At 34.6% G+C, this 19589-nt stretch overlaps 2 protein-coding genes across 12 annotated transcripts; both read left to right on the forward strand.

Moving 5' to 3' along the window:
• Positions 1-1346: 1346 nt before the first annotated feature.
• Positions 1347-6647, forward strand: LOC132039977 (bifunctional nuclease 1-like). 11 transcript variants are annotated; one of them, XM_059430551.1, is made up of 11 exons: positions 1355-1682; positions 2782-3076; positions 3323-3493; positions 3594-3643; positions 3728-3808; positions 3884-3949; positions 4055-4222; positions 4412-4530; positions 4990-5105; positions 5962-6017; positions 6501-6647. In XM_059430551.1, exons 2-10 carry the CDS (start codon positions 2797-2799, stop codon positions 6012-6014), a joined length of 1104 nt encoding a protein of 367 aa, XP_059286534.1. In that variant the 5' UTR covers positions 1355-1682; positions 2782-2796; the 3' UTR covers positions 6015-6017; positions 6501-6647. The 11 variants fall into 11 exon arrangements, with proteins under 11 accessions (XP_059286539.1, XP_059286533.1, XP_059286532.1 ...); XM_059430555.1 differs by having other exon boundaries at positions 1363-1682; positions 5014-5105; XM_059430560.1 differs by having other exon boundaries at positions 1369-1682; positions 4055-4129; positions 5014-5105.
• A 5368-nt stretch (positions 6648-12015) lies between these two features.
• Positions 12016-17302, forward strand: LOC132039904 (ornithine transcarbamylase, chloroplastic-like). The gene is made up of 5 exons (XM_059430456.1): positions 12016-12288; positions 14522-14856; positions 15363-15494; positions 15844-16119; positions 16925-17302. Exons 1-5 carry the CDS (start codon positions 12090-12092, stop codon positions 17105-17107), a joined length of 1125 nt encoding a protein of 374 aa, XP_059286439.1. The 5' UTR covers positions 12016-12089; the 3' UTR covers positions 17108-17302.
• Positions 17303-19589: the final 2287 nt, after the last annotated feature.

Raw genomic sequence — 19589 nt, forward strand, 5'->3', positions numbered from 1 at the left:
AATTCTTTGTATGGTTATTTCTTTATATTTTAGTTTTTCTTATTAAAACTTCTAGCTCCACCGCTTTGTTAGGCTACACTCTCGGGGCCCCTTCCATGCTCTTGATATTTTTTGAGATTACAAGATGATGGAAACCTCCAATATGAATAAGCTAACAAATTATCAATTATGTAAAATATGACTTATTAACGTTTGGTGTTAGATTGTCAACGATTCAGCTTCACTTAACTATTTTATTGTTATTAAATCTAAAGCAAACAAGTGAAAGTGAACTTGTTAGGGAGATACTCCAAAAAGCACAATATATTTTTATTCAGTTCTAAATTTTTCTTCATCCATGTATAGTCTTTCTTTCATGTTTATGACGTTTTCGCTTTGTAATTCAACTCTGTTTCTCTGAATTAAGTGCTAATTTCTTTTTGTCAATTTAATTGATCCATATAGTAGAAAACAAATTATTTTGTGTCTCTTCTTTTTTAACTAAGAAATCTCCGAGATAAGTGTCGCAAGATTTGAAACTCGATGGTTAATATACTCTTTTATACTCCTTTCCACTTAAAGATGTTTTTGTATGGGGTAGTTAGATATGAGACATGAACCTAACCTACATATAATATGTAGCGCTTTCACCAAAGTCATGTGAGTTGCTTTTGTGCCTCATTATCATATGAATTTTGTTTAAAAAAATTTAGAGAGTAATAGGTTAAAATACACCTAAACTATCATACTTTCACTAATTACATACCCTAATTATCCAGTGTTTCCATTATATATCTAAGCTACCACTGAATACTTAAGGTATATAACGCACAAAAGTGTGATAGTTTAGATATATTTTAATCTATTCACTCAAAAAACTAAAAACTTTTTTATATATTAAAGTTTGAGATAATTTCAGAGATCTTCCCTCAAGTTTAGTTTTGTAACACTCACTTCCCTTGTGGTCTCGGATATTACACTCACCTTCCTTGTTTTGAATGTTTTGTAACCAAACTTTTTTTAATGATAAAACTTATTTAATATTTCAAAATTGCCCTTTCATGCCATTTATATTGAGTACTCTAACTCTACTATAAGACAAAAATATTCAAAGCATACCACCCAAAAATAATGTGATCCGTGTACTGGATGAAAACAACTTATCTTTCCTCTAACTTATTTTTTTTTTTTTTTAGGATGTCTCGAGTTATTTTAGGTATGAAAAAATCCTTGATAGGGAGCGCTTCCCCCCGAATGGAGCCAGCGTGCTACGTGAATCCAGATATAGTCGGTTTCCTCCGATGTAGGTCTGACATCGGGTGAGAAACAAAAATAAATAAATTGGAAGCATGTATCTTGTATTGCCTGTAGGCTATAAGTAATCAGACACTGTCCTCAATTGAGTTAAATATCTCTCTTTCCCAATCTTTTTTTCTCTATTCCCACCATTTCTTTTCTCCTTTATCCATTCACACTTTTGTCGGCCTTAAGTTATCAAATTCTTCATCTGTCTCTGTATCAATTTAGTTTTGTGAACCTACTTTTATTATCCTTAGTTTTGGAAGTACACTGTGACTATTTAATACTGTTATACTCAGGAAAAATTCAAGTTTTGCTTGTGGTTAAAACTATGAATTGGTGATCGGAAACTGTTGATTATTGCAGTTGATTAAGAGCTTTTTCTGGAAAACTTTGTAAATCAGGTGTGAAATATGTACACCCTGAACTTATTCCGTGTTGATTAACTGATCCTCTTTTGAAGTTATATCAAGAAATGGTTTGATCACGGAAGCATCTGATTTTAATTTGTGTTCAATTTTTATTCATTGTGGAAATAGTAACTGTTGCAAGTTTTGAATTTAAACAGTATAAAGTTCAAAAATTTTATGAGGTCTAAGTTTCAAATTTTGGCAGAGGCGAAAATACTACTCCCCACTCTGGCTCTGGTCAAACTTTTTTAATTTTAATCGTGAATTTGGATATGAATATTCAAGTGTTTTAAAATGAAATTTACATAATATTCAAATTATTTAAAAAATACCAGTATAAGTCAAACTAATTGATAATTCAAAATATCTAAAAAGCATATGAAAAAACCGCGGTTAAAGAAAAATGTGTGACTCTCGAAATTCGAACACAGCCACATAAATTGAGATGGAGGGAGTAGATGATCTTCTTTTTGTCCGTCCAAGTATATTTGTATTAAACTTTTTGTCAAATATGTACAAATTATTAATTTAGAACCCAATAACTTTAAAGAATTAAAATACCGAATCCACAAGCTTCGAATCTTGTTGGTTGGAGAGGTAGCAGCTAACTGGACTATATTAGTGAATGTGCATGCATGCTGAACCGGAAATCACGGTTATAAATATCAAAATTTTAATTTTCTCTCACACACACACTCCGCTACGAGAGTCAATTTTTTTATTTTTGGAGGTAAATCAGACTTGATTAATTCATTCCTTGAAGATCAACATAAGTATTCAGAAATACTCAACAAAATAGAGTATTCAGAAATTACATAGTCATAGTATTAGAAATGAAAAATTACTTATCCCCACCTGGTGCATGACCAATAAATACATGACATTTGGTATTTTGTATATTGTTTAGGAATTAGGAGTATCACTTAACTATGGTTAATGAATTTATATTCTTGTGTGATCTCTTCCAGTGTGATCTCTGTGTGTAAGTACCAACTGTATGAAGGAAATTACTAAGTGTTTGGTCAAAGTATAAGAGCAGTTACTCTTTTATAAAACCAATCTACTGGATTATAATCTAATCACTGTGTTATAGATTTGAATAGGCAAAATGAACTCTCTGCAAGGGCCTGTTGTTTGTCCTCTGGTTTGTGGAAAGCGAACAGGTATGGTCAATTCATCTATAGTGAAGGCTACTATGCTGAGGAGTGAGCTCTGTGGGTTTAATGGGATATCTAGCCGGCCGGTTAATGTGGCTCGTCTACCACGATCACGTGTAAGCAAGTTGATCGGATGCAGTTTCAGTTCATCATCAAATGACAATGGTAGCATGGCCGAGAATTTTAACGAAAGCGATGCTGATTATGTGAATTCTAGCGTGGTTGAAGCTGGTATGTTGATTCTATTGTTCAGTGCAATACTTCTGTTTTTGTATTTTGACACATAGGCTGATCCAAGATTTGAAGTTTATGAGTTTCTACAGCGACCTCAAATTAAAACTACGATAATAACTGGATGCACAGTCAAATATTTATAGATATTTAGTAACTTTCTCAATATATATAGTTATATACATGGTCTAGGTAAAAGCTATTGGAGTCACGTAAACCTGTAACATTTCCTATTATCCTATTTAGTTGAAGTGCGAAGCGGGAAAGATGGTTTCATGATCAAGATGAGAGATGGCAGACATGTGAAATGCGTCCAAAACAATCCACAGGGAGTTCATCTACCTGATTATGCATCAAATCCAGCTATTGTGCTAAAGATAGAAGACGGAACTGGCCTGCTTCTTCCTATAATTGTTTGTATGTAAATAATTCATATTTGTTTTACTGAGGGTACAGTCGCTTGGGAGTGTTTTCCAAATAAGGCTGTCTAATGTTGTGTTTCTATTTTATGCAACAGTGGAGATGTCAAGTGTGTTGCTTATGGCAGCTATACGCAATGTCCAACTTGTATGTATTCTGTTTCATATTGATTCTGATAAGGCCATTCAGCCAAAGTTACAGTAAGCATTGTTTTTATGCTGTTACTAAAAGGTACAAATATTTGCTCCATTTCAGGCCAGACCAACAATGTATCAAGTTTTGAAGGAAATGGTCGAGAAGATGGGTTATGCAGTAAGTTTGTTGTTTGTACATTTACCAGAAAATGCCATTTTATTTCAAGCTTAATCTGACCTTTATAGTTTGAAGGTTAAACTTGTTCGAGTTACCAAGCGAGTTGACGAGGCATATATTGCCCAGTTATACCTAACCAAGGTATGTGTAAAAAATGTACTAATTGCAGAATGCCGCCCCAAATGCGTGTACATTTTTGGTAGTATGCAATTTTTTTACCAACCTTCATGTGGTTGTGTTTAACAGTTAGATAATGATGCTGAGAGTATTAGTTTCGATCTTCGTCCTTCTGATGCAATCAACATTGCTGTGAAATGCAAGGTAAGGTGGTTGGAGCTTATTACTTCTTCGAAATTGTTGACGGTGATGACACGCTATTGTTCTCGAGTTCTACATGTTGCAGGCAATTTCTATGTATATGCCATCTTCTTTTGCTAGAAACAAGATGCTAACGGAATTGAAAATATTCTTTCCACTTTCCCCTGCGTTTTCCACGCTAACAATCCCCTTTAAGCCACAAACTGAAATTTTAGTTACCATTTTATATTTGTGAACCTAACAACATTGAAGTATCAGTACTTGTGTTGTTTTTAATTTCCCTAGGTGCCAATACAAGTCAATAAAAACTTGGTGTACAGTGATGGCATGAGGATTGTTGAGTTTGCAAATCCTGCACCGCCCACTGCCACTTCAAATGGCCTATTGTTCCATGGGCTTGACAAGTATGTTAATGTTTTATAGATATCCTTTTCACCATGAGTTACATTTGGAAAAGTGAGAGAAAATTGTTTTATGTTCATTATCTGTATTTGAATGACAAGTTGTCTGTTAAATTGCAGAATGCGTGCTGAAGTATTTATAGTTCTTTTTTTTCAAAATTAAAGTGATGAATGTACATATGAAATTTGATAACAACTACATAAAAGAGAAATAAATACCCTGCTTTTGGGGAAAATAGAATTTGGCGATCTTGGTACCTCAGTAAGCATCTATTGATGCTCCTGAATTTTGTGTACCACACATAATTAGATTTAATGTGGTGCATGTATTTTGTTTCTGTTATATAAGTGAATAACAGTAGTTTGAAAATTCAAAACTAGCTGAAGTTCTAAAGTGACCTAATATCTCTGCACTAGACGTGAGAACAATGCCTTAGTATACCTTTTCGGACCAAATTATAGTTCTGATTATCATTATGGATTCAGACCGACTGGGCAGCCATCCATTGACGAAAAGGAGTTTGTTCTTGTGCGGAACATGCTGGTTGCTGCAGTAGAAGAACGATACAGAGATGCAGGTAGACTTTATTAACATGTCTACATATTATATCGAACATTAACATATGCGGTCAAAATCTTTTGTTTAGTTTTTACGGTAAAAATGGAGAGTTTGTAGATGTGTGGAAACCTGCAGGGACAACATGTTTGTCGCCAACCAGATTGGATTTAGACATTGAGTTTGATGGCTGCAAAAATATTTGATGGGGTACAAATGCATCAAAAAACCAAAATAAGTGATCATGGCTATTATCAGTGCTTCCAAGGATTTGGTCTTCTTTTTTCTTTTTTTCTATCTGCTCTAAATGCTAAGTAATTGAACTAATGGCATGTAGTATTTAATAATCAAATTAGTCTATGTGCTGATGCCAAAGGACCTTAGACAAAGGCATCAACCTGGACTTCTATCAAGTTCCTCTCTGGAAGTGTTAATTTTCATCAACTTCAACAATGCTCTTATGAAGCTGTGCTTCCTGAAAGGAGGGTCTTTTATTATGGATTTTTAACATTTCCTCTGGACACAAGATAATTGGCGAAGGTGGTGCTTTGAACATTTTCATTGCAAGTCGAAAAGATAAACATCGACTTTGCATACCAGCAATCCTCTTTTACCATCGATCTTTCCCCGGGTTTTCTTAATCCCTTTGAGTCGGGATAAAGAGGAGGAGCTAGGAGGTACATGAAATATCTTCAGATGAGCACAAAAATGTAAAATTGAAGGTCTAGGTCTGTCTGCTTTGTATCAGTCAGCTTGTTCAGTCCTAGGTTTCTTTTCGACGTAGTTGAAAAATTCTTGGTGATTAATATAAGATGTTTTTGCTGTTTGTTACCTGGTTAAAGCTTTTAATTTGCACTTGTTTCTATTGGGTATTGTAGCTCTTTGGAGGGACAAGCTTACTCAACTTCGATCCAACAAGAATTGGACATAGCAGGTGTGTTATTCCAATCTTTTTCCTCAGTGACAAGTTTATTTTGCAAATCCAATAGTGTCTTTTTCTTTCCTCTATGCATTCCTTCCTATTCAAACAAGTGATGGATTAGGAGCTCGTTTGGCTAAGCTTATAGGAAGCCAAAAGTTTTTCTTATTTGAAGAAGTGTTTATTTTGTAGAATTGGAGTGTTTGGCCAAGCTTTTTAGGAACAGAATAAGTGGTTTTGAAAGAGTAACAGAAACCGTTTTTTCAGAAGTTGAAAAAAGTAAAATTTTCTCATGAACACTTTTGGAACCTTGGTCAAGCACAAGGTGCTAATCTAATATTATGAAGTATTTTTCAAATTAATTAGCCAAACACAAACTTCTGAAAATACTCTTAAGAGGTACTTTTTCTAAAAATACTTCTTAAAATAAGTAGATTTTGGAATTTTGGTCAATCAGGCGATGCATTTCTATAAGAACTCTCTTAATTTCTTTGACAGGATTGTTGCAGTTTGTTGAAGCAAGAACTCGATATGTATATAGAAGCCATTTATCGGGGTCGATGCGGTTAGCATCTTTGAAGATCAATTATAGCTCGCTCAAATATGTACAAAAAAAACTTGTGAATATATTGTATACTAGGTAAACTACCCACGCTTTGCGAGGTCTTGAATGGTTGTTGGATGACTTCTGAATGATCCTTCGATAATATTTGATTAAATAATAAAACTAACTTAAAATTCGTTTCTTGTAAAAAGTATTGATATGTTTAACAATATCTTCGAACATGAATTAGAAAATTTGACATTGTCACTTATCTCAGAAGTCAAAACTTTTTAACTTAAAACATAAAAAGGATTATCATCTAATAGCTCACAATTATTTGTCGCAAAAAATTGAAGATGTGTCAACGAAGATCGAACATGATGAATATTAGCCTCCATTTGTTGGGCAAGAAAATTCTTAGCTAGGAGTAATACATTCATTCTCCAATTGCTTTCAAAATTCATGTGCCTCCGTTTTCACAAGAATATAATTGTATTGCTTTTCTATAATTGATTGTCACTTTTTACCATGAATTAATTTTTAGATGAATTAGAACTATTTAATTCAATTGATAATAAAAATCATGTCAGTAAACAATTTACAAAAATGCACATTTCTCAATGAAATAAATTTCTATTTTTGAAGAATGACGATATATAAACTACTTATCCAGAGAAAAAGATATACGAAAATACAATATTGCTGACATTCAAAATCAAGAATTTTTTCACGTTCTTATAAGCCAGTTATAAGTGAACTTATCTATGATGAATGATTAAAGAATAAATAAGGTTATAGTAGTCAAAATGTCCTTTTTATTAGTAATAGTTTCCGAAGGAACGTATAAAAGAAATATACGACAACTAAAATGGATTGAAGGGAGTACATCAGGTTAAGAAAATCTCTAAAAACTAAGAACAGATACATAGAAAACAGTAAAATATAAGAATAGTAGTACTTATTTATTAATTCATTCAAATTAAATTAATTACTTCTCATTCCACCGCTGAAATCTTCTACCCAATCGTTATTTGACTTATGACATGCATAAATTATTGATAGTTGAATGATTCAACAATTACTTCAAATTCTGCTTTTTCCTAGCAAATAATAGAGTTTGATTAGCAGATATACAAAAGGAAAAAAGGAAATACTTTCAATTCATTGATTATCCAAAATAGAAATTGTCAACATTTACGGGTGAATACGTAAACCAACGCTGAAGAGTGTAGCACCAAGCCCTAAAGTTGTTGTGAAGGGGGCTATTTTGACTTAATTACTTGAGTTGTTACATGAAAATATTCTTTTTTTACCCAAATTTTGAACCAAAAATATATTAGAAAATCCATTCACCAATTACCAAATATTACAGTATACTATGTTATTCTTACGTAACACATAGGAACTAAGACAACAACGTATTAAAATTAAAAGGAAAAAAGATTATACCTCATTTCCTATCACTCTTCTCGATCCACATAACATATTTGATATACGCCATTGTGTGTTCTCTAATATGTTTGATTATACCTCTTTGTATACCTGATTACTTCTGAGCAAATTTTTACTTCCAACCTTTTCTTATAAGATGCAAACAATGATAGAGGCTTGTGGGTTCTCTAATAGGAGTTATCAGAAAACGGTTTTGTCTTCAAACATATTAATGATAGTGAATGATTGTGACGTTATAAATGAGTACAAGAAACGGTTCATTCTTTAATTGAGTGTCTTTTGGCTCTTTTTTTTTTCTTTTTCTTTTTCTTTTAAACTATGCACTGAAGTAAAGAATGAGTGGGAAAAAAATAATCAAAAAATTGAGAAAAAAGATAAATCAAAATCTTGACTTAGGAGAGTGCCACTTCAGCAGGCCTTTGTGCTGCTTTTATATATATATAAAAGATTTGTATAGACTCTAATGCTAATGTTAAAAAAAGAAAAACTGAAACGGGTAAAACTTGGTTCTTCTTGGCTATGTGTAGCTAAGTTCTCTACTAGTTTTGCAACATTATCGTATCTTCGTTATGATTTGATTAAACAGTGAGAGTGCCAAATGAAATATAAGTGTCAAGTGCCGTATTAAACAGTGTCATATTCAAAACATATTAGTTTACCATGGTTAAATTATAAGCTAAGGTGAGAATATGAAAACTATGTATTCATGGTTTAGTGATATGTGAAGTATGTGAAGACGTTATCTATTCAAGAGTTTGGTGTAATTATTAGGTTCGGGTCGGGTACAGTTTTATCTTTCTCCTAAATAAGGTGAGATTGTGTATAATTATTAATAATTATTTATGGTTCGGTGAGATTGTGTATAATTATTTATGGTTCAGTGATATGTGAAGAAATGTGTTATGCACTTACTAATCTGGTGAGAAATGTGTATTAGCTATTTATGGTCCAGTGATATGAAGAAATGTGTTACGGAATCATTAGTCTAGTGTAAATATTGGGTGCGGATAAATTTCTATCTTTCTCCTAATGAAAGTGAGAATGTGTATTACTCTGACTATTATGATTCAGTGATATGTAAAGAAATGTGTTATGTATTAAGAGCAATTAGTTTAGAGTAAATACTGAGTGCGTGTAAATTTTAATCTTTCTCCAAAGGCCTTAGTAGAATATCTTGAACTTTCCTATATTTCTTTTTCATACAGCTAATTGTCTTATTTTTCCAATTTATGGTTCATTGAATTAACTCTTGGATAAACTATTAAATTAATAAAAATTGTTCGTCTGACTTAATCCATAAATTTTGCAAGTATTCTTGACACAAATCAGAACAATGTGTAACATTGAATAAAAAAAAACAAAATAAGAGAAGAGAAGTTGTGATTTTTCCTTTGGCTCTAATTTTTTTTTTTTTTTATTTATTTATTATTATTATTATTATTATTTCTTAAAGAAAAAACATCTAGCAGTGGATGGCAAGTTCCTAAAGTTGATAAGTGGCAATATTTTTCAGTGGTAACCGTCACTCTCTTTATAAGCAATCCTATCTTGTTTCGAATATTCTTTTGTTTCTTTTATCCTATCTTATTTGGGAATTACTTTTTTGTACTCCCTTCGTATTTGTATTAGAACCCAACCAAATTCAGGTCATGCGTTGCGGGGTTCATTTTGGGGGCAACACTTTTAATAGAATTTTTTTTCATTTCGAGGACTCAAGGGTGAAGGGACTCAACCATCCCATCACAACTCATGTTGATACTTTTTTTGCTTCAATTGTTAATGAAAGTATGAATTATGTTTCTATCTATTTAAATTTTGATGGACATAATTATTTGATATTTATATTAATTAAAAATACCAAAATCTTTATAAATTAATTCAAATACCACCAATATATGTACAAAAACTATGTATTAAAGTTATCCCATATTAAACTGTAGGATTCAACATATCTTCAATTTATATATTTTACTTTCTTTTTTAGTCTGCTTAAAAAATAATAGAGTTTTTTATTTATTTATTTAGCTTCGTATTTTAGTATTCCCATTTTATTTTTTATGATACTTCTTATAAATATAGTATATCATATTTAATTAATATCATAAAATTTGAAAATTAATACAGTATAACATACCTAGTGGAGTCCCACAATGCGGGTTTGGAGGGTAAGAGTGTCTGTACGCGGACCTTACCCCCCACCTCAGAAAGGTAGGGGCCTGCTATTTCCGAAAGACTTCGGCTCCAAGAGAGAACAAGACAAAAAGGTCAAATAAGGACAAGCGTATCAAAGAATATGAAAATGAGAAATAACAAAAAAGCGAGGAAGTATGATAAAACGATTGAAAGAGAAAGGAGCGATAACTACTAGATAAATAAGATAATCGAAGTACAGACCTAACAAATATAAGCAGAAATCAAAGGGCAATAAACGAATGAGCAAAACTACGACTACTAATACGAAAGAATAAGCGAGACTACCTACTAGCCTTCTATATTAATCTGAGTCCTCCACAACCTCCTATCTATGATCATGTCCTCAGTAAGCTGAAACTGCTCCATATCCTGTCTAATCACTTCTCCCCAATACTTTTTTGGCCTACCTCTACCTTTCCTAAAACTGTCCATAGCTAACCTCTCACACCTCCGCACTGGGACATCCGTGTCTCTCCTATTCACATATCCAAACCATCTCAGCCTCACTTCCCGCATCTTGTCCTTCACCGATGCCACTCCCATCTTATCCCCAATATCTTCATTCCTAATCCTATCTCTCCTAGAGTGCCCACACATTCAACGCAAAGATTCTCATTTTCACAACTTTCATCTTCTGAACGTGAGAGTTCTTGACCTCAACACTTCACCTCGTACAACAAAGTCGGTCTAACCACTACTCCGACTTGAAAATTTGAAAATTAATATTTTGATATATTATATTCTCTACAGCTCTCCTTAATATCACCATACCAATATGAGTTGTGGTGGAATGATTGGAACCTTTCACCCTTAATTATAGATTTCGAATTCGAGAAACTAACCCCCTGTTTGGATGATGATTTCTCGTGGTTCATTACTGTATGGTTTTCTATGAAACTATATTTATTTCCATTGTTCTTAAAATTATGTGGTATGGTGTTGTAAATCCGTGGTTCATTCCATCGTTATATAACCATGAAAAGTCCTAATTTTTGAAACCATGAATTTGGTGTTTTTTCCGTAGTTACGTATTTCATTTCTCCATTATACTCCACCCTCCACCATCCACGCCACCCCTACCCTACCACTCACCCAATCCCATCCCTGCGCCACCCTACCACTCACCCCCCACCCCACCCCCGCCACTCACCCCTACCCACCTCCTCGCCACTCACCCCACCCCTACCCCCCAACACCCCCACCACCCCACCACCCCCCACTACCACCCACCCCCCCACCACGCACAACTACACCCCCACCCTCATCCCACACCACCCACCCACACCACCACCCCCACCCCCTCATCACCACACCACCCACCCCACCACTACCCCTCACCACCAACCAACCCCACCCCCACCCACTACCTACTTATTTTTAAAGTTCCTATTTTATTCTTTACCCGAGTTTTATTATATATATATATAATTAATTTCTAATTAAGAGTTAAGGATATTTGAATAAACTTACAAGTTATTATACTGATGTCATACAAAAACCAAACAATACAAATGTTATTAAACCACAACAAACGATATAGTCTATCCAAACATTGTGTTCATTAATACCGTATAATACATTACTAACACCTACTGTACCATACCATACTATACATTAATGAATCACGGGAAACAACCATCCAAACATAGGGTAAAGAAATCGATATCCTCTCGTAGAAATACTGGTCCAACTCTTCTCCGAACCCCACACATCTCGGAAGCTTACTGTCTTTATTTTTTATTTTTTTAGTGATTAGGATAACGTTATATACTAATTATGTCTCTTCAGCGTTAAAACCAGGCTTGAGTAGGGTTCATTTATATTAATTAAAACAAACACTCAGCCACACTTGCCAAATCACTCTGTCTTTCTCAGTTACAACCCAAACAGCTAAAACAATGGCCGCCATTTTGTCTCAGTTATCTTCTTCTTCTCTCCGATCACCGGAAACTCTCTTATTCTCCTCCGGCAATCACTTTTCCGGTGTAATCACACATTCTCCGGTGACATTTCCGGCCATTCGTCAACGCCGCATCTCATGTCAAAGTCAAACCACCTCTTCACCTGCATCTCCTTCTTCCTCCGTTATCCCAAAAGGTCCGCTGCGTTTCCTCCATTTTTTGGTTTTATAATATTGTTATACTGCTTTGGATTGCTTGTTCTTTTTTACTACATCGTCCTATTATCTTGTGTTATTACTGATGCCTTTTCATCTCTCCTTACAGCCTCCCTACCCGTCAGAAGGTAGGGGTAAGGTCTGCCTACACTCTACCCTCCCCAGACCCCAACTGGCGGGATTATACTGGGTATGTTGTTGTTGTGTTGTAGTTATTGATATTTGCTGATTTTAGTCCCTATAATATTTGACTAAGTACATTAAACCGTCAATTAATTGAATTGTGCAATTTTGATCCGTTTGCTTGTGAATATTCACAAATTTAACACAATTATTACCCGTTTCAACACTCAGTTACTTATGTACTGATATGTTGTGCTGTTACTTGATACATATTTGTCGGTTATAACTTGTTAAGTCAAATATAACATATTTTCTACGCGAAGGTATCAAAAACACACATTTTTATTAAGATAGGTTAAATATGTTGTGTCATGTAACACAAGGTGCCTCCCTAGACCCCACTTGTGGGAATACACTTGGTATGATGTTGTTGTTGTATATAACACAAGGAGCAAAAGCGGAATTTATCAATAACTTAGGGACTAAAAGTGCTACTATTCCTTTTTCTTTTTCTTTTTTCGTTAGTTATTTTTAATTTGGAGTTTTTTTTTTTTTCCTTTGGAGCTGTTGATTTGATTGATTTTGTAATGTAAGGGTTTATTTAAGCTTGGAATGTGTTGTCATCGGCAGAACATTCTGTTTCAATATTAGGGAGACTTTTGTATTGATTTACGTGACATAGATCATCCTAAAGAGTTTAGTTTTTCTAATCCTTGTTGAAGTCAAATACTTGATGAGATCCATTTAGTCTCTGTAACGGCCTTGTGTATCAAGATAATTTTTTGGTTGCTATAGATAACATAATATAACATAAAATGAAAATGTGACCGTTATAGTGAAATGTTGTTATGTTGTTATAGAGGAAGGCTGTAATAGAGAGGTCTGACTGTAGATAATAGGCAAATGCGTTGAGTGACGGTGAGAATCCTAGCTGCCAGAAAATTGTGACAAAGAAGAAGTACTTAATTAAAAAAGGCGCAGATATTGCATCCAGAATTTGTGACTTCCTTATTTAATTTACTTGTCGAAAACTCAATTCTTATCTTTTGGAACTTTATGTAAAAGAGCAGTCTTGTTGCTTGTCCTCATATCCTGGTCTAGGAAGTCTATTTTTATCATGCACATTGTTGTTGTTTTTGGTTACATTGAGTTTTTACAAATGTTTGCTCCAAGGAAAATAAGAGGAGAAATTGACTTCCGCTACTTGTTCCCAAGTCATTTTCTCGGCATCCCAATTCTTTTTCCACATTACTTGCTTCAACCAACATTTAGACGTTTTTATAAATCTTGTAATACTCTGAAAGGTGACCAAAACAGTACACTCATATGCTATCTCTATTAAGATTACCCACCTGTTTTTTAGTCTATTATATCCAATCAAACGCTAGAAATGATCCAAAAAATAGTCTTTTTTCCGAAATAAGTAGAAAATTATTTTCCATGGAGGCATGGAAGACATTTTACTTATACCCAACTGACTCTTAGTTGCTCCGTTTACCTTTTCACCTTTTTGGTATTTATAGTTGTTTCCAAGTATTGGAATTCAAATAATCACCAAAAACCAGGCATGTGCTGTTTTAAATTGTTGACATATTCTAGTTTTCACTATTTTCCTGCTATGGAATGAGTATCTTAAAATTTGTCATTATTGATTTGGTTAAGAAAAGACATATTTTGCTGCATGGACATTTGTATTGTCTATTATGAATGTGGCTAATTGGCCAGTTTTGTAAGAGTTATCTGCCATTATTTGAAGAAACAGAACTGATTCGTTTGACCAGGATAACTTGTAAGTAACATATGATTTAGTGAAACAACATTTTATTCTCTATATCTTTACCCTATAAAGAAACATGTTATTTTCTCCAATTTTTAGAACTTGAATGCTAAGAAAATTTATCATAAAGCTACTCATAGTAAAAGTACAAATTTGTCGAAAGAGCGTGTTTGATGATGGTTTAAGCCTTGTCTTTGGATCATGATGGCTAGATGTAATCTGAACACACTCAAATAACGTGTTAAGTACAAGTTCTTATCATAGTCTGTTGAGAATGGATATTTTTCACATTTCTTCTAAATTTTCTATTCCAGCAACTGCCAATCAGAAGGACTTTCTACACATTAGTGATTTCGACAAAGCCACGATCTTGAGCATCTTGGATCGAGCCAGAGAGGTTAAAGAGTTGCTAAAATCGGGAGAGAGGACGTATCTCCCATTCACGGGTAAAACTATGGCGATGATTTTTGCTAAGCCTTCCATGAGGACACGGGTTTCTTTTGAGACAGGGTTTTTCTTGCTTGGAGGCCATGCGATCTATTTAGGACCTAATGACATACAGATGGGTAAGCGGGAAGAAACTCGTGATGTTGCTCGAGTTCTTTCTCGCTATAATGATATCATTATGGCTAGAGTTTTTGCTCATCAGGTATGCTGGTGAGTTTTCTGGTGCTTGGTAAGAATTAAGGCTTGTAAGAAGCATTGCATAACATTTTTATATGTTGTAGTGTTATAGTTGTCCAGTCCAAATTTTTGCATCTTTGGTTAAAGCCGCTCTTGGCAACTTCAAATAATAGTTGAAACAAATATTTTCTTCTTTTTCCCTGGGGACAGTGCGGGGGAGATAGGGGTATAATTAAACCTCTGTTTCTTTATCTAGGTTTACAATGACACAAACCATCAATGATTGCTCAAATTTGACCCTAGTTTTATTACTATATCGTACAGATGATGGCAGTTTGATGATGTTGCTGTGCCTCTCCTAGCAAGTTAACTGAGTGTATATCCATTCACGTTTAATATTCTTTAGGCGTTGCTTAAATAGAACAGTGGGCTGAGTTAATTGTCCACTGAGTTTAGGAAAATTCCTTCCCTTTCTTTCATTCCCACTGCAAATCAAATATTGGTATCCATTGTATTTCTTTTCTTTTGCAGGACATTCTTGATCTAGCTAAATATGCAACTGTGCCTGTGATCAATGGCCTGACAGACTATAACCATCCTTGTCAAATAATGGCTGATGCCCTTACAATAGTTGAGCATGTCGGCCAGCTGGAAGGAACTAAGGTTAGTTCCTTTTTGTTTAGTTCTCCTGATGAAATAATTACATTTATTTCTGTGCACCCAGAAGATGCAAAAAGAGTACATCCCAACCAGAAGGCATTAAGCTCCTGTACATGTTCACCTGCACTTCTAAACAGAACTCAATGAGCATACAAAATCCAAAAAAGTGATCTATATTATCGACATTGTTCTTCTTACACAAACAAAAAGGATTCATTAAACATCTAACCGACGGTGGACGTGGAAGTTAAAACACATCAAAACATCTCAGCTTTCTTCCAAATAATTTCAAGCATGTTTCGTTGTATTGGAAATTAGATTCCAATAATTTAGTGGTGGCTGCAAATTCCAGGTTGTCTATGTTGGAGATGGAAACAACATAGTGCATTCATGGCTGCTGCTGGCTTCAGTGATTCCTTTCCACTTTGTCTGTGCCTGCCCCAAAGGTTTTGAACCTGATCAGGAAACAGTTGACAAAGCAGGACAGGCTGGAGTCAGCAAAATCGAGATAACTAATGATCCAAAGGAAGCTGTTAGAGGCGCTGATGTTGTCTACTCAGATGTTTGGGCCAGCATGGGACAAAAGGAAGAAGCTGCACATCGCCGTCAAGTCTTTCAAGGATTCCAGGTAGGAGCATGATAAATGTATCTTATTGTCTATTCAGCTTGTACCCATTTCAACCTAAGACGGAATTTGCTTGCCAGAGAGCTCATTACATCAGCAATCCTAGGAGGTCCCTAGAAATGTGTTTTGCTATGGCTATCAATCTATTGTAGCAGGGTCGACTTTATTGAGAGCTTATGAAAATATTTTGTGGGACTTAATGTTGTACTCCAAGTGGTCTTCTGTTTAATTTTTCTGGTCTACGGGGATCCAGGTTTTAGGGACCAATTTATCATTTACTGTTGGGGTGGCTGGGGATCTAAGAACAAGAAAGGATGGGGTTAAATGGTATTGGACATTTCGTACAAAGAAACTCTAGCTGAATATGCTGGCAATTATCCATACCCTCTGGAGCTTTAATGGGGTGATGCTCACTGCATAGATTCTGTTTGCGCATGACTTTACTTTCATATTACTGGAAGGGTATAGACTAAAGTTTAGTTCTTTTAATATGAAAAACCATAGTTGAAATATATAATTAAGCAAGGGCTTGTTTCACAATCATTTGGTTCTGCAATTTTGGCCGGTTCTAGACGTTTGTTTTAGATAATTATATTTCTTGCTTCTGGGTAATGTGACCGTCTTTTATTCAGATAGACGACTTGTTAAGAATCAAAGGCAAACAATCTAAATCCATTGCCTTATATTCCGCAAACTTGAACTCTGACCTAACTTATCAGATAAACTTGAAATATCTGCCTGTATTCAGATGCATGCATTGCTGTCATACCTAAATGTTCTGACATTATGTCTTATTATTTCTTTACAGGTGGATGAAGAACTGATGAAAATAGCTGGAAAGAAAGCTTATTTCATGCACTGTTTGCCAGCGGAAAGAGGAGTGGAAGTTACTGACGGCGTGATTGAAGCACCAAACTCCATTGTTTTCCCCCAAGCTGAGAACCGCATGCATGCACAAAACGCAATTATGCTTCATGCTCTTGGCTTGTAAATGCCGTTTGTTTTTCCTATAGCAGAGCCTTGTTAGGACCTAGAGCACATCCTCTCTGTTCTCCCTAAACCATATTTTTGTTGAAGCACTGAAGAACTTGGACCATCTCTGTGCATATAACTCGAGGTTTTCTAGGTTTAATTTGACTCTCATGTTGAAATATTCTCTTTTCCATGGTACATTATTGTTATCTTATATTTAAACGAGTCCCAGCAGGGAATACGTCCCCAAGGCATTAGCTGCATGATATCATTTTTTTGTGCGGAATGCCCTTCAAAGGCACTGGTCTTTAATTTTGTTGCCATTCGCCTAAAACCCATGGGTTCTGAGTTTGAATTTCTGTTCAGTCAAATATTAAAAAAAGATTAGCAAGGCAGAAGTTTGTAGTAAAGTTAGGCCTAGTCCGGCGAAAGTTAGGCTTAAGGCAGAGGTTTGTAAAATTTCAACTAAGTAAAAAAATAAAAAAATTCCTATAAGGCAAACCTGCCTTAAGAGGTTTGCCTTAAGATAGAGTTTTGCTTTATGCCTGAAAGCAAAATTTTGTCTTAAGGTAGAGTTTGAAATTCTGCCTTGCGAATTCGAATTGTATCTTGCAATTTTTTTAAAAAAATTTTTAACTGAGCGGTAAGAGATTTTTAGTGAAGAATAAAAATTAAAGACCATCATTTTTAGGGGCAAAAAATTAAAGATCAGTGCCTTTGAAGGGCAATCGTGCAAATGGTATCATGTCATAGCCGTTAAAATTGATATCCCAAGCTTACACATCATGCTGTTCCATCTTGATATAGGGAAATGATTATTTTTTAGAACTTTCGAACATCATGTTTGTGATATCATCATTGCAGCCTTGTACATCACTTTGCATATTTTCTTTATACCACATCATTGCAAACGACTAGTTAAAAAAATCTTTGAAAATTATTTTTTATGTATATATAGAGCAGCGTGTCTTTTTTTTATATTTTGAACAGGTTTTAGAAACTAATCTTTGAGAGCAGCGTGTCTTTGCAAGTTTTAGAAACTCACGTGATACTAACCTTTTCGTTAAGCCTTTGATGATGTGCATTGCATGTGTTAAGACAAAAAAACACTAATTAGATTATCGTTGATCTCTAAGTTATCCTCGTCCACCCATACATAACTCTAGATCACGAATCCTGTAAACTTGGACCCACCAAGCAGCTAGACAACATTTTCTACTTAAATTGAATTGGAATTTATTGGAATTTTCAACAGATACAAATGGAAAGAAATTGATAAAACATTCCTAGAAACAAACTTCTGCTACTTAGGCTTATTAATTAAGTTATAGGATTTTGTATAGAATATCAAAACAAAAATGATTCTATTTCTACCATTATTGTGATAATACATATTCCAACCTGCTTCAGTATTAGAAAAATAAATGGATTGAACATTTGATCTTTTCGCTTAGATAAAGGCATAAAAATCGGAGAGAATATATAGAATTAGAATCGGTTTTTTTTAGCATTTAGCCCCCCTTATGTTATGAATTTCCTTGTTTAAAAAAGAGAGAGAGAGAGAGAACATATCATTCCAAGTACAATTCTGCACCGTGGAGGACACTTCCTTCGCTCTCGAGCTATTCACATATCACTGATATAATGGAACTTGTATGTGGAGGCCTTGATAATAACAAACCTACTATTGGGACATGAGATATCTTCTCATGATGTATTTAGCTTGTTATAATTTTGAATCAGCGGGTCATGTCAAGAATTGTATCGAGTTTAGGATGGATTGGGTTCTAAATAGATTCGAGTATTGATTTTAATCTTTTTAAATATTTTTTTCTAAAAAACTTACAGCTGCTACATCATTAAATGGGAATCGGAAGTTGTAATTTCTGGCTGAAATGATCATGAAGGCTAACTAGGCAAAGTTTAATGACTTTTGAAAGACATAATAAAGATAAGTGCGGTCAGTACATCAATGATTTGCGATTTTTTGGTTTTCGATCGATTTTGGAGGTCGGTTTTGACCTTTTTTTAGTAGTGGGTCCCCTTGTCTAAGCTCTCTTTTCCGATTTCACTTGCCAATATCGACCAAGTCATTATCAATGATTTGCGATCGATTTTTGGCAGGTAGTGCCCAAAAATCAACCATCCGCAATCGATTTTTGAGGTCGGTTTTGACCTTTTTATTTTATTTATTTTATTTATTTCTTTGGGTCCCCCTGTCTATGCTTTCTTTTCCCAGAAACCATGCCCTTCACCATTCATTTCATCTGTGAATGCTGGAGGAGACACACAAGTCATTATCAACTGAATGTGTCTGTCAGGAATTCATACCTCTTAATGCTTACTCCAGAAATTCTCAGCTGACCATATCATAGGATTTTCTTAGATCAATCTTCATCAAACACCTTTAATTTGCCTACCATAGTGCTTCAATAAGTTATGGCAAACCAACACATTATGCACCAAGGACCTGCCCTGAAAAAAGGCAGACTGATTGTTTG

The sequence above is a fragment of the Lycium ferocissimum genome, chromosome 12, assembly GCF_029784015.1.
Source record: "Lycium ferocissimum isolate CSIRO_LF1 chromosome 12, AGI_CSIRO_Lferr_CH_V1, whole genome shotgun sequence".
Taxonomy (NCBI): domain Eukaryota; kingdom Viridiplantae; phylum Streptophyta; class Magnoliopsida; order Solanales; family Solanaceae; genus Lycium; species Lycium ferocissimum.

Excerpts from the sequence above, each read along its gene's own strand:
- LOC132039977 (XM_059430550.1), top strand. The coding sequence starts at position 2,797 with ATGAACTCTCTGCAAGGGCCTGTTGTTTGTCCTCTGGTTTGTGGAAAG. Across the intron at positions 3,494-3,593 it reads GCTTCTTCCTATAATTGTTT|TGGAGATGTCAAGTGTGTTG; the intron begins GTATGTAAATAA and ends TTTATGCAACAG. Across the intron at positions 3,644-3,727 it reads CTATACGCAATGTCCAACTT|GTACAAATATTTGCTCCATT; the intron begins GTATGTATTCTG and ends TGTTACTAAAAG.
- LOC132039904 (XM_059430456.1), top strand. The coding sequence starts at position 12,090 with ATGGCCGCCATTTTGTCTCAGTTATCTTCTTCTTCTCTCCGATCACCG. Across the intron at positions 12,289-14,521 it reads TTCCTCCGTTATCCCAAAAG|CAACTGCCAATCAGAAGGAC; the intron begins GTCCGCTGCGTT and ends TTTCTATTCCAG. Across the intron at positions 15,495-15,843 it reads GCCAGCTGGAAGGAACTAAG|GTTGTCTATGTTGGAGATGG; the intron begins GTTAGTTCCTTT and ends TGCAAATTCCAG.